This window comes from Lissotriton vulgaris, chromosome 2_2 (assembly GCF_964263255.1).
Source record: "Lissotriton vulgaris chromosome 2_2, aLisVul1.2, whole genome shotgun sequence".
NCBI classification, from domain to species: Eukaryota; Metazoa; Chordata; class Amphibia; order Caudata; family Salamandridae; genus Lissotriton; species Lissotriton vulgaris.
The window spans coordinates 2,550,463-2,577,311 of record NC_141688.1 but is presented as its reverse complement, the minus strand read 5'-3'; the positions used below and the strand labels follow the sequence as shown (position 1 = coordinate 2,577,311).

Here is a 26,849-nt window from a genome sequence, read left to right as displayed (position 1 = left end):
ATACAAGATGATGGACGGAATGTTGCACAATGGCAAAACATTCACCCCCAGTCACAGATCTGGGTTTAATCCACCGTTATGTTGCTCACCAAGCCACCCCAGTTCAGACATGGCCAGATGCAAATCAGTCTTGACCCTATTTCCACGTGGGGAGCTGCATCTTAGCAGCTACCTATGTGGAAAAGCAATGCCCGCTCCCGCAGGAGGGGGGGAGCCGGCGGGACCATGGGGGAATTGTGGACCCCCACACGGACCTGAACAATAGGCCAGGCCCCCGGACCCCCACACGGCCCATAAGTGGCCCAGGAGGACGCAGCCCCATAGTTTATTATTTAAAAAAAAACATGATCTTGCCCCAAGGGATGGGGTCACCGGGGCCAATATGTCCTCGGGCTGGGGGGCCACATGGCCCCCTTCCAATTTTTTAAAATTAAAAAAAAAATAGAAGGCAGGCCTTGGCGATGGGGTCCCTAGGGCCAATAAACTAGGAAAGGAAGGGGGGGCACACAGCCCCCCTTCTTAAAAAAGAACATAAAATAAAAAGACCGGCAAACGCGCCCCCCTGGCGCGTTGTACGATGTGGTACTAATTCTCCTTGAATACTGGGGGTCACTGGGGGCCAATTAGCCTACCAGGAACTTCCAGTATGCACCAGGGAGCTGTGTTGCTGAGAGGTGTTCAGAGGCATTGCCCCTTTTTACACCTCTCTGCGACCCAGCTCTCTGGCGCTTCCTGGAGGTACCTGGTGGGCTAGTTGGACCCCAGGGACCCTCAGGATTCAAGGAATGAAATGAATGAAACTTATATAGCGCACGACTTACCCTGGGGCATCTCCGCGCTTGTTTAGGGAACCCGTCCTGGTATTCCCCTGTGAGATAACCCTGGCAGGGTATCCACAAGGTGAAAGCCAGGCATCCCACCACGAGGGGCCGTTGTGGAGATTAAGCAAGCTATTGCCCAGAGTCGCAGAGTGTGAACCCGTGAGTCGAGAAGGCACCAGAGCGAGAATTATCGAGTCCGTGGAATTTTTGAGCCCAAGACCCGCCGAGGCGGGGAATTGAACCCTTGTCCAGGGCCGAACTCAAGCTCCAGGTCTGCCGCCTCTAACCCCTGAGCCACACTTCTCCACTGGTAAAAGGGAGGGGACGGGGCCCGAGGTGACGAGTGCAAATACGCCCTGTGGCACGTTTTGAATTGGGGAATAAAGTCCCCTTTAATCCTCAGAGTCCCTGGGTCCAACTAGCCCACTATGTACCTCCAGTAAGCACCAGTGAGCTGCGTTGCAGAGAGGTGGTCCGAGGCAATGCCCCATTTTACACATCTCTGCAATGCAACTCTGTGGCATTTTCTGGACATACCTGGTAGGTTAGTTCACCCTCAGGGACCCTCAGGATTCCAGGGGACTTTATCCCCCAACTTAAGAGGGCCACAGGGCGTGTTTGCACACGTAACCTCAGGCCCCCACCTCCCTTCACCAGTGTGCAAACACGCCCTGTGGCGCATTTTAGGAGCTTTTTTTAATCCTCCTATCCTATTATGTACTACGGTCTTACAGAAGAGGTCATGCTAATCACAAGGGTACCCCAACGCATAGTGTTCCCTAGTGTATGTAGGTGTTTTAACTGTATTCTAAGTGTGTTTTAGGACAGCACTTGCTCCAGGCCTGGTTAGTCAGAGTCAGTTACTACCAGTCCCCGTTTGAAAAAGTTGTGGGCACAGGATGATTTTGAAACAAGGCCTCTTTCTTTCCGTCTTTTGGTTCTTTCTGCACGTCTTGCTTCTTCCTGCACTTTTCTTCATCTTTGTAGACTTCTGTTGCTTCTTTCTGCATTTCTTTTTTTTCTTTCTGTGCGTTCTTTCTTCTTTCATCACATGTACTACCTCTGTAGGCATAGTTAGAAAGCAGCATTTGAACACCTTTTGAAGTTCGCTGAAAAAAAACATAGGTTTCAGGCACGTTATAGTTAGAAATTAGCATTTTAAAAACCTTAGAAATTCACTGAAAAAACCATAGGTTTCAGGGGCGTTACAGTTAGTTGGACATTTCACTCGTACAAAATCAAAGAAATTCCCCCGTCATAGTTAGTTCAGCTAACTATAACACACGCCCCGCAATACACTGCTGATGACCTCACATATTACATCACTCAAGACATGGTCAGTGACATCACTGATGACATCTCAAATGACATCACTGATGACATCACTGATTGCATCATCCATGTGGTAATTGGATGCATCTTCTCACACCGTAATATAACCTTTGATACACCCACTCTAAATTACAGACTCCCATTCTCAAAACCATAGACACTCCAACACCAATAACTACATACCCAAGCACTGATTCTAGGTTTACACACACACCCACTCACTCACCCGTACAGTCACTCATACTTATGGTCAGTCAGTACGGGACTAGCATATGTACACATATACCTATATAGACACTCACACACCGCCACTCATCCATAGAGGTACTCACACACCTAGTCAGTCATGCAAATAATTTATCACACTGCCATTTACTCACCTATACAGTTATTTACACCCTAGCTCAATTACTCATACAAATATACTAGCACATTCTTACGCTCATAGACAATCACTGATACAAGCACACACTCATCCATACAGCCACTCTCAGAATCACACACTCTCACTTATAGCCATTTATACACTCCAACACACATATATACTGCCTTTCACATATGTACTTACTCACACATGTACCACTGAGATATACATTCACTCACAAACACACCCATACACACACTCACCCAGCCATACAGTCCATCACAGATGCACTCTTGAAACCATGAACCCAGTGAATCACCCACTTCCACATCTATGCACAGAGTCACACACACTCCACCCTCACAAGCACTCAGGCACCCATACAGATACTTAGACAACTAATCAATAACCCATATAGACACTCATGTAGCTATTCACAAACCCTTGCAGCCGCTTACACACCAACAGACAGGCGAATACAGACATTCACACAGTTTAGTCACTAACCCATGCATTCAGTAAGATACGTTTAATCACTCACTTATAGAGTCAGTCACGCACCTACTAAATCATCCATTCAGACACTTATACACCCACTCATTCTTCAATACATATTTCCCTATATACATTAAACATATTGAAACTTTACAGAAACACCCAGTCACTGGATGAAGTCATCAGTGATGTCATTTAAGATGTCATCAGTGATGTCATCAGTGATATCACTGACCCTGTCATGAGTGATGTAATATGTGACGTCATCAGCAGTGCATTGCTGGGGCACAAGTTATAGTTAGCTAAACAAACTATAACGGGGGAATTTATTTGGTTTTGTTTGAGTGAAATGTCCAACTAACTATAACGCCACTGAAACCGATGATTTTTTCAGAAAAAAATGGGAAATTGTAAGAAATGGGATTATTTGTTGAAGCCAACTTCACATGACAATCACAATCCTTATCAGGGTGCACCACAAATGTCAATAAGTAAACTTGTGTTTACCCCTCTGGGTGCTTGGCACAAAACAGACTGGCTTAACTTAGAGGCAATGTGTTAAGTATTTATGCATCACTCAACCAGTGATAATGTGAAATCCCAAACTAATTTAGAAAATTTGAGAATATTTTAATGAATAAAATGACACCCAAAACAAGAAGAATCCAATTATTAGACCAGGAGATGTGAATTTGTAAAGATGTAAGTGAAAATAGAGCCAAAAAGCATTAAGTGTCAACCTCGTTTATCTGGCCTCATTAGATTGAGTCAAAGTCAAAAGTTCAGGTTGACAGCAATGGATCACCAGTCACATGCAGAGACCAGGTTTGTGCCTGTAGAAATGTTACCTTGTAATGAGTCGTTGGCAGGTAAAGCTGTAAGCTGGATCCAAAGCAGGGTTCGGCGATAACAGATTGCTGGTGAGCTGGGTTCCGGTGTGGTTGTCAATGAGATTGGAGAGCTCTGAGGGGGCAAAGTCTGAAGTTCATGCCCAGTAAGATGTTGAGGATGACTGGGTGCTACTCAATGTTGATCCTGGTGAAGCCACCTACAATTGGACTTAGAAACATTTTGGGAAGTCTGATCTCATTCAGCGAGGCAAAATTGACAAGTTGAATTTAATGTTGGCAGTTACTGCTTCAGTTTCGGTACCGGCCTCTGAAGGCGCTCCAGGCAGAAAGTTTCAAAGTCTCAATTCTTGCTGTCGGTGGACAGAAGGAGTACACTCTTACGCCAGCCAAGGGTCCATGACCTATCTGACACAATTTGGGGGTAGGACTCCCTCCAGCAGAGGCCAGCAGCAGGGTCCCGGGCAAGTCGGGTTTGCACTAGTCAGCTGGATAGTTGGAGGGAAAGGCCTCGAAAAGCGTGTTGTGTACCTTTAGTTCAAACAGGAGATCAGGCAACTGTGGTCCTAGGTTCAAGGAAAGCAGGCCCTGTCTTCCTTCAGGTTTCATTCAGTGGGGCAGTCCAACTTCGGAGGCTACACAGGTCCTGATGTGTTCTGATGAGGGATTCTGGGGATGCCAGTTTATGTCTGGAGCCAGTCTGTGTGGGTGAAGGTCAATACTGTCAAGTATGCGCTTCAAAACTGAGACAGAGACCTAGGCTCCAAAACATATTTTTTACCAACACAAATTGTACTGTGCCTGGTTCATTATGTCCAAGATTTATTTAGTCATTGTTCATTGTTGATCTGACTGTTTTCATCTTACTTTTCTAGAGAGCTGGTTCTACTCTGCCTTTCCAGCCATCGTTCTTAGTGTTACCTACATTTTCCGCATATTTGTGTGCTACAGGTAAAACCGCCACTTTTTTTATCCATGTGATAGGCAAATACTACTAATAATACTAATTACTTTTATGTTGGATAATTTAATTGCATGAATAAAACTTTAATCCCAGGAAGAAATGAAGAATGTAGGTTGCAAAAATTATAAACATTCATCCATGCTTTAGCTATATTGTAAAAAGTCTGCTTGTTTGTCTTGCTAGAAATGCACCTATAACTTTCAGTTGTTGGTCACTTATAGAAGAAATAATATTCTGTGTAAGTGGGATGGGGTTTTGAAAACAGACTTCGTGGCACTGTTTCAAGTACTTGCTATCTTCAATATATGACTTCTTACAATTGCGCGGCATGTCACTCCGACGCACAGAGACTCCCAGTTCCACAGTCAGATCTCATAGAGAGGCCCCTCAGCAGAGAAGGCACAGCTGATTAATGTTGAGGGCGTAGGCCAGTATTGACTCAGTGCTCTCCAGTTTCAATCTCCTTATTGAATATTAACTTAAACAGCTTGCATTGCTGCAGCATTATTCGTACTTCAAACATATTTATTACATAGTGTTAGTCTCATCTTACCTATCTTTTAGAGCACCAAAATCGCTCATATTATTTGCAAACTTTTCTGATGACATCAAAAATCATTTATTACATTTTAATACAAAATGAAATTGCTTTACGTATTAAACTATGCCTGTCATATTAGCTTTTTCGCCCACGCAGTCATTTACTATATAAGCCACAGATCTCTTCATAAGCTTGCCACTGTTCAGTTTATAAATCAATCGTTTATGTGATGCCATTTCATTACTGCATCTGTCCATTCTCCCGTTGTTGGAGGCACTTTCATTTTCCAATGCCTCAACATACCTAATTTGGCGACGGAATCTAGCCGTCTTTTTGTGATTTTTCATGGGATATTGTACGTATCATTGAGTAACGCTCGTTCCATTTAAGACTGATGTGCTTTCACTTGAAGCTGTCATCTGACGCCAGACTGAGTTCCACCTATCTGTAACGTTGGACAATGCTCCAGAATGTGTGCTGCGTCTTCACCAGCTTGGGCATCTCCATAACGTCGCGTCAGGAGCCCTCTTTGCTCTATGCAGTTTGTGTGACAACAAATGCCAGTCATGGATGAGTTATAAAAAGAAGAATTTCAATTGAGCTTGATGGAGGCCTAGATCATGGCTAGGCAAAAGATTCGATGATTCGGAATCAGTAAAACTGTCCATGTGGTTGCCATTTACATAAAGATATTTCGTAATCGTTTCTGCAATTAATATATCAAAAAAACCTGACTCTAGCTTTTTGTAGCTACACCAATATTTGGTTGCCTAGTTTTCTAGTCCACCAGGTTTTCGGTTGCAAGTATTGAGTAGCCTCTAATGAAATTATATGTACAAGTCTTGAAAAGGACTTGAAAGAGCTTTCTAAATACATATGATAAATATTCAGAATCCATTTCTGTACCCATGATAACCAGTTGATGACATAGCCATTGATTTGTATCTTAGCATTGCTCCAAAGGGGCGCTTGTTATTTCAGAAAACCATTATGCTTTAGAGTTGTGTGACCACAGACCCGCATTCTGTTAGATTCAGATTGTCTTTACTGTCAGTTGTGATATGCCACATATAAATCACCTGTGAATCCATTTGTAGGTGACCTTCCATAATAACGCAATCTAGGATTTCTAGTTCAGAATTAAAGTGATGTGTTAGTTGTGACAAATGTTGAGCAATGTGTACTGTTCTATGTTTCGATGATGGAGACCTTAAGAAGTAGTTGCAGCACTTAGTTTACTCTTGCCAGATACAGGGCTTGATTTAAAGACCACAGGATGGATTACTCTTTCCCAAACATGACAGATGGCCTGTCAGCCATATTACAAGTGCATTACATCCTGTGCAACCGAGTTCCTAGCAGTTATCTTGTAAATTTCTACAGGGACGATGTTTTTTCCTGTGGCCTTTCCTGTAGATATTGTCCTAACCACTTCCACAATTTTCTCTACTTCGATTTCACTATTTAGGACTTCACTGAGTTCAGTTGTAAAGTTTTGGATTGGTAGTTAGTTCCTGAAGGTAAAACCTGGAGGTCACAACCACAAAAAATAATGACCCCCATGACCTGGGAGAAAACTTCAAAGGTGTTAGGGTCATTAGTTGTTTTTATTTTTAAGAAACAAATTCCCGCTTTGGGAGTTTGCTTCTATAAAAAGGAAAAAAGGTTGGGGCCTGGTCGACTAAAAGACCATGTATTTATTATGCCATGAATTCAATAATTTTTAGGGGAGAAGCTTTCATGTGGAGCTAGATGTTTTCTTTGTGAAAGTTATACGAGACTGTGAAGTACACGAGGATGGAAGATAAAGCCTTCATGTAACCATTGACTGTTGAAGAGGGTAGGAGAGATAATATGGGATAGAAACCTGCTGCTAGCACATTGCAGGTTGCCAGTTTTATGTATTGTCAAAACAACACAAGAGTGTACCTTCTCAGGGGCAGAGCAAGCATGAAGAATCAAAATTGGTTCTTTAGAAAGACCTCACTCACCAACCTAGTTGGTGACATGCTTCATCATCGAGCCCCACCAGGAGAGGCCGAGTGCCCCCCTGGTGTGCTTCAACACCAGAATTGCTGCAGAGCAGGTTTGTGTTGTTTGAGTGACAAGTGGAAGTGACTGTGTAGTGGTTAAAACTGACTAGATTGTGTCCAGAAATAATTTTATTAGTTGGCCAATCAGACACATATAAAAAGAGGTGTTGGATGTGTAAACTGGATAGATTGTTCAGCTATAGCCCATAGTGCGTGGTCAACATGTTTCTGCCTATATGATGCTATTAACCAGGCATTCTTCAGGACCAAAGTGTGAACCTCGGCAGTATGGGTGTGCTAAGGCCCATCCTAATCTAAGTGTGAAAAAATTAAAATCCTATTAATAGGTGTTTATCATATTTAGAGAAACCGAATTATAGCTGTAACAGAAGACAAACATTGACAAACACACAAACAAAAAAACAAACAATGATTATTCCAATTGCGACACTCGTGCGTTTGTCACCTGAAATTTCTCATGCACTGGTGCTCTTCAAAGTGCACTGTAACGGTAACTCTAAGACCAAAGGTGTACTATGGTGAATAGTAACGTGCACTTGTTTTCACATTATCAATAAAGCCAGCTTATATTGTGAAGGTTCCTTATTTCAAGCGCTATATATCACCTACACGCCAGCTAGGCTGTTAACAGTATCAGTAATTCTGTGGAAAAATGCTTTCTGTATCTAAGGAACAAGCCGGTGTAACAGGGCGACTGTAAATGACACAATTAGAAGATATCTGACATGAGGTGTAATGATTTATCACACCATGGGTCTCGGAAGGGGGGTGGTGGCAATTGGCACACCCTGTGTGTAAAAAAGCCTGGGGAGGAGGAAAATCAATTCTGTTACCAAACGGCAAGCGGATTACTTATCTTGTGTTTTTGCAAGGTTTTGACTCACGCCACTCAAAGAACACAAATCTGCTCCGCAGTAATTCTGGTGTTGAAGCATACCAGGGGGGCACTCGGCCTCTCCTGGTGGGGCCCGATGATGAAGCATGTCACCAACTAGGTTGGTGAGGGCTTTCTAAAGAACCAAGTTTGATTCTTCATGCCTGCTCTTCCCCTAAGAAGGTACACTTTTTTGTTGTTTTAGCAATATGAGCTGGGGGAGCAAGAATGCTCCTTAGAAAATTTCTCTCTCTCTCTTGTTGATTTTCAGCTTTATGTATTGACAACGGTTTTCTGTGTATGATGTATATTAGCTAAGACCTCTGCCATTAATCCCCTTATATGGTTGAGGATTTATTAGAGATTGTTATGGTTAATACTGTTGAAGCAAGCTGATAGGTAAATGGGGATAGTGAGGTAGGAGTCACATTTTTCAAGGATGTAGAAAGCAACATCGAGTATTCTTGCAGTTGCAGTGCTGCATCCTGCCATGAGTCCTCACTGGAGTTCATCTAATAGGTCATTGTCACTAACAAATCATTTAAGCTGGCTCTCTATGCAGATCTCTAAGACCTTAGCCGGGAATGGAAGTTTGGAGATCAGGCAAAAGTTATTCATGTCCTCCGTATCTGTACCAGGATTTATTTCATAAAGGCATGACTAGAACTATTTTTTAATACTTTGGGGCTATTTCTTCAGATAAATAGGTGTGGCACGGAAGAATGTTCAGTTTTGGTAATGATATTTCACAGTTCTATTGAGGTTGGAGGGGGTTCTTTGAAGGAGTACCAAATCAACGTGTTGGAAGGTGATCCTGAGTTTTTATGAGGTGTGTAAGGAAGACTTCTGTTTCTTGACTTTGCCTACAAAGAAATTGAAAAACTTCTCACACCTTTCCTGGAAGATGATGGTGCCTTTCTATGATGTGGGGACATTAATCTCACTTTCTTGAGATAGGTGTCAAGTATGAAAGAGATTGCTGTTAGGTACAGAGAAGGGTAAAATTAAGAATCCACTTTCTACTTTTTCATGCAGTGTGACTACACTCTCCTGGAGGTTGTCAGAAGTGGGATGCGTTGGTGGTATCAACACGGGGGCATCTATTCCATATTTTGGAATGTTGGATTTAGCTATTTATTAGGATTACTGGAGTATCAGGAAAGGAAGCTATATGTTCCAATAGCATTTCAAGTGTATTTTAAATCTTTATTCTTTTGTCTACGGCCATAAAGTTCTTTACTATGTTTGGCTTCCCCATTTTTTCATCGATATATTCATTTATCGCCCATAATTTATACCAATTAAGCATCATTTATGCAAAATGGATGTGAGTTGCACTCACATAATTGATTTGGTTTGAGAATGTTTTTATGTTCCCATATAACTGCCTTTAAAATCATGTGTCCAGAAGAGATGCAGACAATACGACTCTTTCAAGGAGTAAGTGAAAGCGCCACCTGGACAGGTCTGTGTTAATTGTCTTGAAAGTGCCCTTCCCTTCCATTTGTAAGCTTGCCTTTAATAGTTGCCTAAATATTGGTCTTTCTGCATCCCCTGAAGTTCCGTACCCTGCTTCAGTAATACCTATCTCTGACAACTGTAATGTGTCTCCTGTCAGTTTGTTATATATCTTTTATTTGATATATCTTGCTTTTTCTTGTGTTCTGTCTCATCCACACATACATTGTTTCTCTCTCAAAATATTGTTCCTTTAAAAGTATATCTGGTGCGTGCTCTATTTTTTGTTCAATCTCCCCTTTATGTTTCTGTTTTCTGCCTCTTCACCATAGGCTTCGTCTCTCTTGTCTGAGAATTTTCTCTCTCTTTTCTATTCACATGTTGTTGCCCCTTAATTCCATATTTATTGCCCATTTCATCCATGTGTTTTTTCTCTGGCAGTTGTCTCATTGCTGCATTTATTTTTTATTTATTAAATTGTGTAGTCTCTGATCTTATTGATCTCTTTCACTATTTGTTCCATTCCTATTGCTCTGTTCACACTTTCATTGCCTCATATACATTGGTTGTCCCTTTCTGACATGTATGTGCTTCTACACCATCCGTTGTCTTACTTTTGTGCATACAATCTCCTTCTTGTTTGGCTTTGCATTGTCTCTCTTTCATTTGTACTGATTTTCTATGTAGTTAGAGTTTCCCTCTTCACAGTGGTGGCTGGTGGAATTTGAAACTGGTTGGGCATAAGCAGAATGAATGAACGTAAGCAAGCGAGCACAGCGAGCGATCCCGACGGTAATAAGGGGTTTGCGGGGGGTTTCTCCTCCGTGAAGAATATTAAATTGCCATCTTTATGGTGCGATTTTCAGCACTATTTCTGTGATAAATGGACTAAAAATTCAGATCTTCTAGGCATTCATAAATGAAAAAACATACATTATTTCAGATAATTTCTATGTTGCCAAGCAAGTCTGACTTCTGAAGAGGGCTAGGTTACCAAGCTAAACTGCTTTGGCACAAACCCTTTCCAATAGAAAACACTAGTTAGCGATGTGAACAAGTTCAATGGACGAATCTGGGATCTAGGGAGAGTCTCTCTCCTGAGAAATAAATTTAGAAAAGAGCGGCAAATGGTGCATTTTAAACGAAATGAATGCAGCGATAAAGCAAGGCTTATTAGGCAGTGGGAATGTATAGTCTTGAATTATGAAACACATTAAACTGTGTCTTCTTGCATTAATTTATTCAACAGTTACTGTAATATGTAAATTGTTCTACATGACAACTTTAGCCCTTTAAAATGTATGCTTGCCTAGTGTCTTGCACTGCATGCAGTATCAACTTTGAAAAAATATGTTCTAACCAGGGAAGCACCCATAGCTGCTGGCTGTAACCAGTCATATAGAAATATGTGCAGGCAGGTCTTTAAGTGAGATGAAAAAAATGGGTGCTCCCTATGAAGGAACATGCCAAATACATTTCTATGATTCCCATAGTGTGCTATCAGATCGGTATTTTTGGTTTCTCTCTGAGATGCAATGTTATTCAGATAAATGGCACAGCAACTGACATATGCCTAAAGCCTGTCAGTATGATTGGCTTTGTCACTGGGTGTTAGCTGTTTAAGATACATGCGTAACAACATCAAAAATGTTTAAATTCTGAAAGAGTGAGTCTGTGAATTAAATAGCATTGAGGCCTGTGGAAGGAGTTTTGGCCTTCAATTATGTTAGATATGTATCCTCTTTTTCTCTGCATATCTTGTCTATCTGCACATCTTCAACCCCCTCTCTTTCCTCTTCAGCATGCTCTTTTCACTCTTCCCCAAATGCCCTTCCTCACATCTCTGTCACTTCACTGCTCCAACATGCACTGCACCCCCTCAAATATAACCACTTTAATTTCTTTAACTTTTGCCTTCCAAAGATTTTGACATCAGTGTACCCCCTTCACACACATTTCCACAGAATATCAGTTGCAAATGGAATACACGAATATTGTTCTGTGTGCTATGCAGAGAGGCAAACCCACTGACAGGCACTTTGTTTGATTTGGCCTTAGCGCCTGCGTGCTCAATCCCTCATAAACATCTGGCATGGCTCAAGCCTCAAAGTATGCACAGAAACAAATACAGATAAACAACAACATTATAAAATAGCTAACTCTTGGGGAATGCAAGATCAAGTAAAGTGCCACAAGATACCACTGTCGCAAAAAAGTACTCAATACTGTTCTGCCTTTCCATCAGGGCATCGATAACAAATACTTTTCTGAAACAACAGAAACTGAATATTTGAAGTACAAAGGAAGTAACTGGCAACAAGCTGCCTTTAACCGAGGCCAAAGCGATGCAAAGGGATGAACAGCCATTTAGAATCCAAAATGTTTCATCCTTAAAGTTTAACCTAAAGACAATTTTACATGTGATTGTAATTCAAAATCATAGCATAGCGCTAATATTCAGAATATGCATTCCTTTTCATGTATTTATCTCTTTCATCTCACTTACATTGAGTCTCAGCTAAATTGTGAATATCACAAGCTGAACCGTTGGGGAATTCCATTCCGCCCACCATGAAGCATATCGTAGCCGTGTTTCATATAAAAGCAACATAAATGTTAAAAAACATGGATAACACGACCATTCAAAGGACATTTTTATATTTGACCTTCAGTGTCAGCCATTTAATAGGCACTAGAGCTGAAGTGCCTGAAATCTGATTTACAGCGTCCCTAGCGGCAGGGCTTAAAGTGTCACATTACTTTCCAACTTCAGCAATATTGTTTCAGCGCATATATAATTATTACAAACACGAATAGAGCGCAAATATAATCTGCTAAATTCCCTAACTTCATTCAAATGAGTAAGCAGAAGAATATATGAGCAGTTTAGTAAAAATATAACTAAATAAACAACGAAAGGCTATGTGTTATACTAAACCTCTAACCTACATTTCATACTTATGTTTATAGATATAACTGAACAATAATACCTGTGTCTCCAGCTGAAATATCGTTAACCTTTTCTGCTGCTTTTTGCTCCTGCCTCACTTGCCTGTCTTTCCCGGAATACACATTAAAGTTAGTTTGTAGCTCACTGATAGGTATTCTTATCCTTGGGGCCTGCCTGTTTTACTCTCTCTCACATATGTGCTTCTCTCCCACATGTGGCTCTCGCTTTTGTGCTTCTCCATTTGCCACTGGGTTGTTGTCCCTCGTGTGCGTTTTTCCCACTCTCCTTGTTGTTCTCCCCATCTTGTGCTTCTTTTTCCTTCCTCCTCCACCCACTACTATGAGGTACTCTGTTACCTCTCTCCCACCCCAAACACCCGACAGTGCTATTTTTTTATTAGAGTTTTATTTTGTTTTGAAGGGCTAGCCACAAAATGACTGTGACTATTCTGCTTTATAAATAAAAGCACGTCTGTGGTACTACATGACATATTTCTTTTTTTTTACCAATCCATCTCGGATCGGTAAATAAAAAAAATAGAACCCACATCACACGCATTAATGCACCTAAAAAATTACGTGGCCACCTTTTTTTCCCCTTTTGTTCATGCTGCACTCCATCAGCATTTTTGTTTGTGCAAGAACACAATGCATTGACCGAGCCAGCAAGTCCCAAAGGGGAGACCTATTGGCTTAGCTGGTTCTTGTTTTGTACATGTGTGGTGGCTCCTGAGTGCCCTGTTTATTTTCCTAAGCTATATAAACTGCATTGGCATATTCAAACTTATGACCTACTGCAAATCCCTGCTGGGGCGCGGGGCATAAACAAACCAAGCTATTGTGGCATTGAGCAGAATTGCCTCCTGGAGCTAAACACGTTTATGGTCTTTACATGTTAAATGTCCCTGATGAAGAGTGAACGTAGCGAGGGGTTCACTAATTGCTGGGTTCAGCACAGAGCCCTAACCACTGTTGTGCACAGATACTGGTGCATCCAGAGTGGACTCATGCTGGATTCATGGGTTCGGCTTCGCTCTAAGAACAAGCCAAGGCAGCCAAATATTATCACAGTAAATCTTTCAAACATTTTTGGGGCAACCACAAAAATGCATAAGTGGGTCTAAATAGCTTTACAAAGTTGCAATCACTGCTTAAAATGAACAGTATGCAATAACAATGCATACTGGAATTTTTCATCCCCACACTCGATGTTAAAACCAAAACTACTGGTCCCAGAACGAAAAGTTCAGTTGGGTAAAAGCCATTTGTCACATATGACGTGGTTACACTCGGCTGCTTTTACTCAAAAGGCATTGGCCCTTCTTTTCAGGCTATACTCTGCCATTGAAAATGTTCCGATTAAATGACGATGTAGAGGCTGAAGCTATGGGCTGAGTGCAGCAAACAAAAGGTTAATGGGTTGTAGGTCCCTCTGCCTACTGCTCTAGGCCCCAAAAGCCCTGTCCCTTTGTTAGCTGTCTACTGCGGGGATGAGGGGGAGGAATCATATCGCCCGTGAAATCTCTGACCTGCCCACCTCTATTAAATAGTGTCTCAGATGCCAAGCTTGAGTGAGGGCGGACTAAAGTCACCCCGTCGCCACACTATCTGCCTATCACGCAAATCTTTTTGTGCCGGGCTAACATCACAATTTATTACTGACAAATGTTTATACAGTAAATTAAACATTGGTTACCACTACAACTTCAAATTTAGTAAATGTAAATGTATTAGTGATGGACTAGCACCAACGTCGAAACCCAATACTGCTGCAAAATCATTTATACGAAACGGCCCTATAACTTTCCCAGCCTTTTAGTCAACAACAGTCAAACTGACAAGGGCAATCCAGGTTGAGCAGAGCACTGTAACAGGAAATAGCTGTTGCGTGAGAGCTAGGATTGGAATATTAATGTGCAGTTTCCTGCAAAACACTGCCTGGCTTCTGATGTCTGGCTTCCCATCTCTGCCTAAGGAAGGCCACATCAAATATATAAGATTTCATGTTTTCAAACTACGTATACAGATCGCTTTGTGTCAGCGGTACCAAATAGCCAGTCGCGGATGGGGGCGGGGTGTCGCACCATGGGAGCAGGGGGTGTCGCGTGGGTGGGGGTCACGCGGGGGGTGGGGTAAAATAAAATAAAACCTGTACCTGGTCCACTCCGCCTCGGGTCCATTGGCACCTTCAACATCTGCATCACTGCTGGCAAGTGGCAACCCCTCTCATCCAATCCAGACGCTGCTCAAGCAGCAGCGTCAGGATTGACTTGAGTAGTAGTGCGCATGTTCTGTTTAGGGCTTAACAATTTTTGCTACCAGCCCGAACATGCGCACTAGGCTGCTCATTAGAAGAACGGCATGGAAGAACCCTCGATCTTCTAATGAGCAGTGCCAGGTGCGCATGTTCGGGCTGGTAGCAACATTTTTAAGCCCTAAAAAGAACATGCGTACTCTTGCTATGCGCTCCGCCGACCACCTGACATAGATGCACTTGCACTGAACTCCTGCTGCCCCGCCCCTTCTGAGCCGACTGCCTCCGGGGTCCTGGATTGTCATTTGGAAATATGAGAGACTGAGAGTGACAGACGGTAAACAGCACGCACGCTTGTTACTCAACTCAAGTCGACTAGTTGTGCCTCAAATTACTTAGTGGGGCAACACCCAAGCACCCTAAAGGACGCACCACCCCTGCCTCTTCATATTTAGGGTGTACCGCTATTACTGTGCCTATCCGTCATCTGTGGTTCCTTAAGGGGGATTAAGTTTTGAGCAGATGCTTGAGCGTGGACAAAAATTGTTGGATGTCTCGTCCACGCTACTCGAGTGTGAGCCCATTATCACTGTGGAGGGTAGGACAATCCGTCTTCCCTAATCAGAATGTATACACCCTGACGAGGAAGGACTGGCCAGCTGCCAATTTCTGATGGCTGTCCGACAGCCCCCAAACTCTTAATACACGCCCCCCTCGCCTCCCAGTGTGTTCTAAAGTTGCCTCTATGAAGTATGGTGTCAGGGGTTTCCAAATGCAATTTCCTAATGACATTTGATTACATATTCCACTCTTCTATCAGGTCTTTGACCGAAAGTTGAATGCATTCATATATAATTTCAATACAATAAGCATTTCTGTAAAATAATTACCTTTCGATTATGGCTTTGTTTACTTTATTGTCACATTCAGGACCCAGATAAAAAGTCTATTTAAAGGAGAGAAGAAATATATGCCAATTAAACGCCCTCCTGCAGTTCTGGTGAGAGTACTTCCTTCTAAAAATGTTTTCAGTTTTTTTTAAATGTTATGCCCTGATATATTACAAATTATGCTGACATATACATAAACATATTTATTGCAGGCAGCAAGCATTCGATATGCTGGATATCAAATTGCTTACTTACTGTGGGGTAAGTCAAAACCCCAAAAGTGTGTATTTTCTACTTTTTTACAAGTTTTTTTTCATGTTTATGTGCCTGACTTATCTGACCCTTCTTAGTTTCCTGTAAAATGGTACACTATTTACTGGAATTACTTGTTTTCCTTGTTCAATCACTTTTTCTTTTCCGGGATACACCTGCTTAGACGACACTGTTGACTCTCCTTTGCTTACAAAAATGTTTGCTGCCACTATTCTACATTTAAACATCAACCTGTCTCCTGATTCCGTTTCCTCTTATCTAGAAAGCAATTTCACTGTGCCTCATATCGCAATCTTCTGAATCACATCTAGGATGACTTTCTTGGATGTTAATACACAGACACACCACTCACTCCAGTTTCTTTCTTCATCACATATGAGCATCAGTCATTTATCACCTAGCCTCATTTCACTAGATTATCCTTTACATTTGGCACAGTTGGCCCATCATCCATCATGAAAATGTTTGCTATGCTCAGAGTAGGCAGATCTGCTTTAGTCTGGTTCTTGTCTTACATTTCAATTCAATGCTTTTGCATTTCTTTGAATGCCACGCTTTATATCCACCTGGGTAACTTGGTGAGCTCAGCCACAGGTAGAGCTTTTTTTGAGGCAGCCATAACATTTTCTACAATGTATTGACCTGTAGTCATAGCAGCGTGGTGTTATGGTGATGGGAGCCCCTACAGCTTGGAAAGCTGTGAAGTATTCATTATTCAATGAGTGACACAAAAATTGGAAGGATTTTGATCAGAGCTTGCAGTATTGCTTCAACTGAGGTTCTGGGCTATGTCATGACTTCTAGAATTCAGGAGAATTTATTCATAAGGATAAGTAAATATCAGCCTATTGGGACGGGTCTGAAATGTTCAATAGCAAATGCATCCTAGACATTCTCTGTCAGATTTAAAATCATAAGAATAATGGGCCACAGTTATTTTACAGACAAGAATAGCAGACACTGATCCTCATTTCAACATGGACATTGAAAAATATGAAATACTATTTGTACCACAGCAGACTTTTGGCAGCCACTGTGCCAGTGATGGAGCGCGACAGTGCTCTAAAATTGTAGGGCTGCATCACAATCATGGATAGTCCGCACCCGCATGCATTCTTGTGTTGCATTAACGTTGATCATTACAATTGTGTCATAATAATAAAAATGTGTAAGTGAATGAATAGAAAAGTATTCAGTGCTATGCAAGAAAAATGAAATGGCATTCATATTTGCAAACTGTAACCTTCAGTGTATTGCATTTGCCTAACGAAAAGCTGAATAAAATGCATTTCTGATTTAAACATGCACCATGATGAAGATTAAATGTGGAAATGATACGTTGTGCTTAACGTGTAATAATTGTAAATGTTGGCAAAGCAAAGCATTATTAACATGTTTGTATAATTTTATGTGTAAAGGCCTAAATGAAATTGAATAGGCTTGAAATGTAATTTCCCAGCTAGGCTCTCGCATTTGGAGGTAGTCAGCGAATTTCATGTGTATGCAAAGATATTTTATTCTCACGTTTCAGTTGCAGGTGGAAGAAGCTGCTTTTGTTAGTTAAAACGAACACTCTTTGTTTTAGGAGTTAGGCATGGAGGAGAAGAGTTACTTTGTAAAAAGAAGGTCGATAATTGGGCCTGTATTCTTTCTCCCTGAGGAGGCCTGGGAAGCAAGGTCATCGGACTGCACTTGGAGAATGTGAGGAAGATGGTGGAAAGTTACCTAGGACAGGTGTCCATTAGAATGAGGTGATCTGTGGGTGTGTTTTTACATCTTTGCATTTTGTATTAGGGACAGTGCCCCCTGGGGTTGAGTTAGGAAAAGGGGTTAGGAACTAAATCTGGAGAGAGCATTTTAGAAGGAGCTCTGTAGCGTGGGCTACCTGATTTACACTGTGAATGTACTTCTTACGAAGTCTTCATGAGCTGACACCTTTAACTGACTTTGCCTGGGAAATGCTAAGTAGGGATGTTACCTTCGAGATAGAGTAGGGATAGCTAATGCTTTCTACTTTTCAGCCACAGATGAAGTCTGACTTAAATATTGGAGCAGTCCTTGCTTGCGTTTTATTTTTGGAGCTTTTTATTCTCTTCAAGATTTATCGGATTAGGCTTATTATCAGATATGGCTTTGTATTAGTTCCCAAGTATTTTTACAACCTCGTCTTGAGGTGCTTGTATATTCAGTTGTTTTTGGCTTTGTAATAAATCCTTAAACCGGAGTTCGTAGTCTGTGATCGTTTGAGCCATAGTCATTACAGAAAGTTGAACTGACTAAACTGTGTTCTTCTCCCTATTACACTTCTCAGCATGTTAATAAGATACATCGACTTAGTGTTATTTTTGGTAGTGTAACCCGGCCTTATCACCATGTGACCATCATGTGCAAGGTAGACAATTGGGGTCTGGTTTACAGTTTAGCAGACAGCGTAATAAGTCACAAATGCTACAAGTATCCTGACTGCCAAACCCTCACTCACTGCCTCATTTAGAGATGAGCAGATGGTACGTTTTCCATCAACAGAGCCACTTTGTAGCCTTTTAAAGGGGCCATTGGAGAAAGGACATTACACTGCCTGCCCTTTTTTAGGGTGGATGGTATCATGGCTTTTTTTTCTACCCATCACTGTCAGACAAATACTGGAAAAAACTGGTAATAAAAAAAGAAGAGAGTAAAAACAATAATAGCCCCCACTCTCTGGCTTAAAACTCCACCATTCACCAAACTTTAAACATTTTCAGAAAGAAACTCTCGAAGTGGGATTTTGTCCCTCCACCATGGGTTTTTTCACCCAGAATGTCAGGGTCATTATTGTGCTTTGTCCCTCACTACCAGGTTTGTCCTGTTGGTGACTGACAGAAAAAAAGGACATCACACTGTCCATTCAAAATATGGTGGACAGTGGAATGCCTTTCCTCCAACCATTGGGCCATCGAAAAAAGCTTTCTGTTGATGGAGCCAAAGGGACAACAGGAACAGTAGTAAACTTACAGCCTGCCTATCTCTAATGAGGCAGAAGGACTGAGAGTTACAGGGCAAGGTACTTTGTTACGTATATGTACTCTGTCTGCCAAAATTAGGCCCTATTACACTCTGGGGTACCTATTGTTAAACTGAAACAGAAGGTTCAGAGGAGCCTGTCACTGCCACCACACAGGTGATTTTCCATTCACTTTAAGCAAGAGGCATACTAGTACTTTATTCTTGTTAGCAGTAAACCAAGAGTTTTTTCAAGCTTGAATCTTCATATTTATGTTATCACTCTCATTCTTGTTCCTCTTCTCGGCCTCTCATGGGTCATGTGCACACACACACAAACATGCTTTCACACATGCACGCACACATGTCCATACACAAATACTCCTCGATGTGACGTAACTTTTAGACTATGTAACATTCACAGAAGATCAAAGTTGCAAGAAATATTTGAATTCAAGAAAATGCCCCTTTAGCCTCCATGTGATCAGATACAGCTGAACAAAACATGTAATATATACTGTACACTAATGCAAATATAAAACTATTAATAGGTAAAATATGTTAAACATTGTTAAACTCAGGATGTACAAATGATTTTAACGAATATCTTGCTTGCCCTTTTTACACCTATGATTCTACCTTCCGCCAGAGGGCAGGTCCTGTCCTGGTGCAGTATCTCCTCACCATGTCTGCAACTCTCCTCTTCTTGTGGCTTCACTGCAGCTTTACGGCAATTAAGCAAAGCTCTCAGTTGAGAGCTTTACTTTCCTTTTGAATGACGGAGGGGCTCCTCTGGAGATTTCTATGACTCACTGTATTGGGAGGGGTGAGGGACTGAGTGATTTTCCATTCACTTTAAGCAAGAGGCATACTAGTACTTTATTCTTGTTAGCAGTAAACCAAGAGTTTTTTCAAGCTTGAATCTTCATATTTATGTTATCACTCTCAGTCTTGTTCCTCTTCTCGGCCTCTCATGGGTCATGTGCACACACACACAAACATGCTTTCACACATGCACGCACACATGTCCATACACAAATACTCCTCGATGTGACGTAACTTTTAGACTATGTAACATTCACAGAAGATCAAAGTTGCAAGAAATATTTGAATTCAAGAAAATGCCCCTTTAGCCTCCATGTGATCAGATACAGCTGAACAAAACATGTAATATATACTGTACACTAATGCAAATATAAAACTATTAATAGGTAAAATATGTTAAACATTGTTAAACTCAGGATGTACAAATGATTTTAACGAATATCTTGCTTGCCCTTTTTACACCTATGATTCTACCTTCCGCCAGAGGGCAGGTCCTGTCCTGGTGCAGTATCTCCTCACCATGTCTGCAACTCTCCTCTTCTTGTGGCTTCACTGCAGCTTTACGGCAATTAAGCAAAGCTCTCAGTTGAGAGCTTTACTTTCCTTTTGAATGACGGAGGGGCTCCTCTGGAGATTTCTATGACTCACTGTATTGGGAGGGGTGAGGGACTGAGTCCTGGGTTTAAGCTAGGTGAGGACAGTGGCTGTTTATTTAAAGACCTAAAGTTGATGGTTATCAGGCATCCCTTCCATCTATAAATATTATTGGGTCTACCTACAGGTTTTACTGTACTGCCACATACCACTGACCAACAAATTACTTGAATTTAGTCCACCACTGCAGGGCCCAGTAATCCCAGTCAGACTGCTTTTTGACAAATGCAATACCAATCAGATATAGGATGATATTACCAAAGTCAATTTCAGTAAATCTCTCCACTGTATCTCTCACCAACCTATGCCTGCTAAGGACCATACACTTTAAGTAAAATATCTCAGAACGTACATCCCAATGCAGTTATTCGATTAGTGGGCTATGGTCATTACGTATACAATAAAGGGACCTACAAAGATGTCCAATGCTGCTGCTTTCTGAAAACCATAAACTGCATGTCTCTCTCTCACCCTTCTTCATCATCACACTGCCAAGCACTGTGTCCCATAACATGATGATCGCACCTGAGAAGTAATCGTGCATGACATGGAAACACTTCCCACATAGGATCAAAACAAAGAAAACACACTTCCAACCACAGACCCTACATGATGGACATTGCACCCATGTAGGCAAGCACTTCAGCATCACACATCAGGGTCCTAAGGGCTATGTAAATGTTGCAATACAAAAAGTTCCTTTGTGAAAAATCTAAGCCACAGGGCTCAGTCCCTCGCCCCTCCCAACCCAGTGAGGTACAGAAATTTCTTTCATTCAAATTGACAGTAAATCTTCCATCATCACTGCCGAGGTGAAACCTGGAGAATAGAGTCTCACATGGTGAGGAGATACTACACCTGATCAGACCCTGTTCATTCAGATATGTACAATTATAGATGTAAGATGGACAACCAAAATAAGCCTTCACAGTGATCTGTACATCTTGTGCCTCAGTTAAACAATGTTTTAACAAAATGTTACTCATAAAAGGTTTTTTATGTGCATTAGTATATTGTTACTGTAAATACTGCATGTTGTGCTAAGCTTTACCCGTAGCATATCTACTCTGAAACCCTTGGTCAATTGACCATTGGTGCCTGCTTAATAGTGTAGAGGGGAGGAAAAACTTTCAGATTTAGCAATACAAGATCATGACTCCAAAGAATCACAGACTCCGAGTCCTAGGTTAGTCAGTTTATTACAAAGTCAAAAATAACTAGACATACAAGCACATCAAGATGTGGTTGTAGAAATGCATTGGAATGAATATAAAGACAAACCTGCGTGCAATATTTAGTCTTTTGATCATGAAAAGGATGACGAATTTCAATACCAAAACGCAGGTAATAAGTATCCCCATGTCAAGATCAGACTTCATTGAAGGCTCGTAAGTAAAAAGAATTAGTCTGTCCCTACACACTACTAATGTGACAACCCTACTTAGCATTCCCCAGGCAAGTCAGAAAAAAGTTTCAGCACGTGAAGACTTCCTAAGAAGTACACTCACGTTGTATGGGTCATGTAGTCAAAGGCTACAGAGTTTGTTCTAAGAAGCTCTTTCCCTCAGCATCGATCTCCTCTCTTCTCCTAACTCAACCTCTGGGGCACTGTCCCTAAGTTCAACACCAAAATCATAAAAACACGCCCATTAGGCATCATCCGATTGCCTCATCCCGCTGGGCAACTCCTCATAGGTGATTTTCCATTTAGTTTCGACCTTGATTCACAGGCCTTCTCCAGTAAGAAAGAACACAGTCTCACATTATCAGCACTCATTGTACACATGTATCCTCTCCTCCCCGAGCCTAACTCCTAAAACAAAAGCGTTTTTCTAACTAACAAAGATGGATTTCTCCACCTGCAAGAGAAACGTGAGAAAAGACAAATTCAAAATGCACAAGAAATCCAGCTTTTAAATCCTATACTAGAGCTTCCAGGGAGAATGCAATTTAGGTCTACAGAAATCGGCCAACTTAAGAGCATGGCACATAGGCCTTATGAACCCATATATCAGTGAACATTTTCTAAGCATTTATAAGTCATCACATCACATGAGCTCATCAAATACATGAATACTTGTAAGCCTTGTGTACATATTCTGCAAGTTAATTTTTCAACTAAATACATGTGTATTGCAACATCAATTTTCTTCACGTTATATGCAAATTATCCCTAACACGACACTCTTTATATTATCACAGTACACATTCTATTATCATATGTTAATACAACTACGCATGATTATGATGCACCCCTGTAACGACCGGATTCTTGGACCAGATGGGATCAGCTCCTCAGAGCACCTCCAACCCAGTCGGAACGTAATCACCTCCCTCCTTAGAACGTATTTACAATAGGTATATATATATATATATATCTTGTACCTAAGGATGGGGAAATAGCAATATACATGCATAGGTTTTCTACAATATCCCACTCATACCAGTTAGTCTCACGGCAACTTAGGCCCAGACTAGTCTACCCTAGGGCAGTTCTGATTATTTACCATTACACACTGACCACAGTCAGTGCTCACTCGGCAAGTCGCAATCCTGCGTGCCTACACACTAGTCTGCAGTCCTAGTGCTCTCTTCCTCACAGCCCGGTCCACAATCCGGCAGACCTATGCACTAGTGTCCCCCCTAGTGTTCTCTCACTCACAGCCCGATCCGCAATCCGGCTGATCTATGCACCAGTCTCCCACCTGGTGTTCCCATTAACGCCGCTTACCAACGACGATCACTCTCCTATGAATACCTTTGGAAGGAATCTCTCATTGGCTACTCGGGATATGATACTACAATAACAGAAATTACCATAACTTGCCAAATTAAAGCGTGTACTACCTATTCTTTACATCAAGGGGTCCCTCTCTCCCTCATTGCCCAGTCACCTCTTACCTGACCGGGAATTACATCCGTTCATGCAAACAATGCCTGACTAGAAGACCAGGTTACCCTGATTGAACAAGAATACGAGACACATGTTGGTTCACTAAGAACTGGGGTATTTTATTACAATGATCATAAAAACACAATACTATACTATAACATATATCCTGCAAAGAAAAGTGAAAGGTTAGAATGTACACACTATAGGTTATGGACAGACGTCACCTTATGGACACGAAGTCGGGGTTCGGCAGTCATCTAGGTTCCCTTCTCGTCTGTGCCTTGGCTCGTCTTAGAATCACACCTCAGCAGTCACGAGTACACGTCTGCACCGCTAAGCTCTGCCTTCTCTGCTTTCCTCCAAGTCACTGGAACCTTCCTTCAATTAGCTGCTGTCTCTCTCTCTCTCTGGCCGTTCTGCACTACTTCTCTTTCCTCGTCAATCTTTCTCAGAGAGTATCAGCTTCATGATCTTTCTCGGACTTCAAAATGGCGACTGTCTGCCTGGAAATAATTAATGGCATTGATGCTAACGGCTAGCTGCCGCCTACAGACTGACTGACTCACTGCCTCATGCTTTCGCTAATATGGAAGCTTGTCCTTTCATGGAAAGTTACGGCCAGTAACCTGCCGCCCACCAAATTCTTGTACCTCCCTGTACCAAGGACACGTTCCCAGCCGGCCGGCCTGATATTGTGTCTTCGGAGTGGAGAAAAATACAGTCTTTCGATAAGGGCCAGCCTGAGCTGGTTCTCTCCAAGCGAACAACACTTCGAAACTAAAACATTACACTTGACCTAGAAGCATCTCAAGCTGCCGGGGCAGAAAGCAAGATGGAGTCTCTCCCGTTTGAGGCCTACAAGGCCCGAAATAAGCATAACTCCATAGAAGGTATACTAACACTCTTGCAAAAGGACGGATTATCACTAATACTAATGAATCTATCCCCTAACATAAGTTTATAAGCCCTGATCTAAGGAAAAGGGTATGAAAGTGCATTACTGTGCCTTATGAATAGGCCCTGTCTATAGTTCTAATCCCTGCGCTAGAATGACTAATAGACTAGAGTCACATCCAATCATCCTCCCTCAAAGGAGGGCCAAAAAAGTCGGTCAGAACAACCCCTAGAAATGAAAGAGCACAATCACGCTCTATCAGTCCCCCCTCTGATGATATGTGTCATCACAATCAATCACAAATCCCTGTAGAGAGAACCGACCTAAACAGAAGTTGTAGCTGTTCTTCCCTGCCAGAACGACTCTAGACTTTTGAGATTCTTATAGTAACTGTCCTTCAGTCTCTCCATTCTCGTTTCCCACTCTCTAAGAGATCTCTCAGCATGTACTGACTTATGCCATTTGTAGGCCCTAACCTCTCCAATGAAAAGAATCACACAAACTACTACTATGATGTTGGCCTTCAGAATGTAACCAAGAATACCCTTGCCAAGGTTGGCAATCCAACTCCCAATCTTTCCAAAGCCTTTCCCAACCTTGTCGCAAACTCTTTCCGTTGCCAAATCATGCACCTCATGGTGAATCTCAGTGATGTTACTAATATACTTCCTCAGATCCTTACTATGGTCTGGGATATAAGTGCAGCACTGTTGGACCCTCAACAATTTACAGATTCCGCCCTCATTTGCTAATAACACATCTAAAGCAAGGCGGTTCTTCATTCTCTCCTTCCACAAGCAATAAAGATGGAACTGTATTTGCCGACAACTTATCCACAATAGTTGACAACCTTCTAATCTTTATATAATTCAGAACCACTTCCAAACTTGGTATCATTGCTCCAAATGTGTCTCCAACAATCGGACCTGCACTCAAACCTTGCTTCGCTCTATGGTGTAGTTCACCTTCCAACAGGCCCAAAGCTTCCACGTGGTAAATCTTAGGAAACACAACAGCCATATACCATGTGCCATTCCAATTCAATAGCAACCGCACATACACATTTTTCCCACAAACAAAATACACATTCGGTACCACTTGAACCGCTTGTTGCGAGAACTTCTTTGCAGTGGCTTCAATTGTGAAAATGTGATCACACACACTCTCTCCCACAAATATCTTATCAAATAAGTCTGCACCTGTCTAATGCAAAGTTTCCCATAGCTGTTCAAAGACTAAGGTTATTGGACCATAACTCCCCTTCGCCTTATGTTCTAACTCCTCCTTGGTCCATTAAAACTTTCCTTCTCTACTATTAAGGTTACCAGCTAATTTTCTATGCCTATCTTCTACCCGATCTATGAACTTCTTTTCTACATCAGTTAACACACACGTTAATTTGTGACGATGAGCATAAGCTGTATCTAATGTAACTGTAGGTATGAAATACTTCCCTATTTTCTCTTACTACTTGTAATAATCATACTTATTCAGGTGCTTATAAGCTGGAACTTCAGAAAGCACCACATCATAGTTCAAGAAATAGTATTCATAATGATTTTTACCGTAAAACATGCTAAGCAATAAACTACATGTAATACCATACGTCAGGGGAAGGTGGTGATAATGAACCTCCACCCGATGCAGGCAACTGCGTACACACATAACAATCTCTTATATTCATCATTTTCACATACTCATACAATAATTTTGCATAGGCATTCAACGTTTAATCACCATTAGATAAATCTACATGCAAAATGCGACTAATTTGATCTAGCATAGCTTTATCCGGTTCTAATTTACCCTTTTGTGCTAGAAGTGGTAGGTGTGGATGTCCCTTGCATTCCCACTCCATCAACTTCTGCATCATGTGACATTTTTACAGAGACTATAATGACTACTGCTATCATTACTATCACTCCTACTATGAGTGTACCTATTACACCCTTTGCTCTATGGTTCAGATTTCCAGACTCCATTTTAATTGAGTTGGTTCAGCACAGTTAGAGGAGCAACGCAAAGTCTCTTTCTCTGCCTCTGATTGCTGTTCAACAATGTTCACGTATAGTTTCTTAGAGTCCTGGACATCAATTTCACAGTTCGCTGTACAATTATTTACATAGTTCAAAAGACTTCCTTAGCCCTTTTTCTTCTCCCTAATTTTATTCTTCTTCCACTCGGGCCTAGGTTATCTTCTTTAAAGCAAGTGTTTTATTTACAGTTCACAGTTTAATCAACAGTCTCTTACAAGCTCAGACACCCTGCAAAATCTCAAAACTAACCGTTGCAATCTCCTGAACTGGTGTCTGATATCCAATATTGGAGGATTTGGGACAGTCACAGTCAACACCCCCTCTGTTTCTAATCCAGGAACTACTAGTTCAATCTCAATATTCAGTTCTGGAACACTGCTGACCACTCGTGAAGACTTCAGTCTCCCGGTCCGCACTGTTCCAGGCATCTGTGATCAGATAGGTCCA

The 26,849-nt window shown here is 41.6% G+C and overlaps 1 protein-coding gene across 1 annotated transcript in view; it reads left to right on the top strand.

The window, feature by feature from the left end:
- Window positions 1–26,849, top strand: part of LOC147728924 (stimulated by retinoic acid gene 6 protein-like) — a 538,794-nt gene that overhangs the window by 375,993 nt on the left and 135,952 nt on the right. The window contains exons 11-13 of the mRNA XM_086959168.1: window positions 4,736–4,811; window positions 15,885–15,954; window positions 16,057–16,105. Coding sequence (XP_086815294.1) covers window positions 4,736–4,811; window positions 15,885–15,954; window positions 16,057–16,105 — 195 coding nt within the window. The remainder of the gene's footprint in view (window positions 1–4,735; window positions 4,812–15,884; window positions 15,955–16,056; window positions 16,106–26,849) is intronic.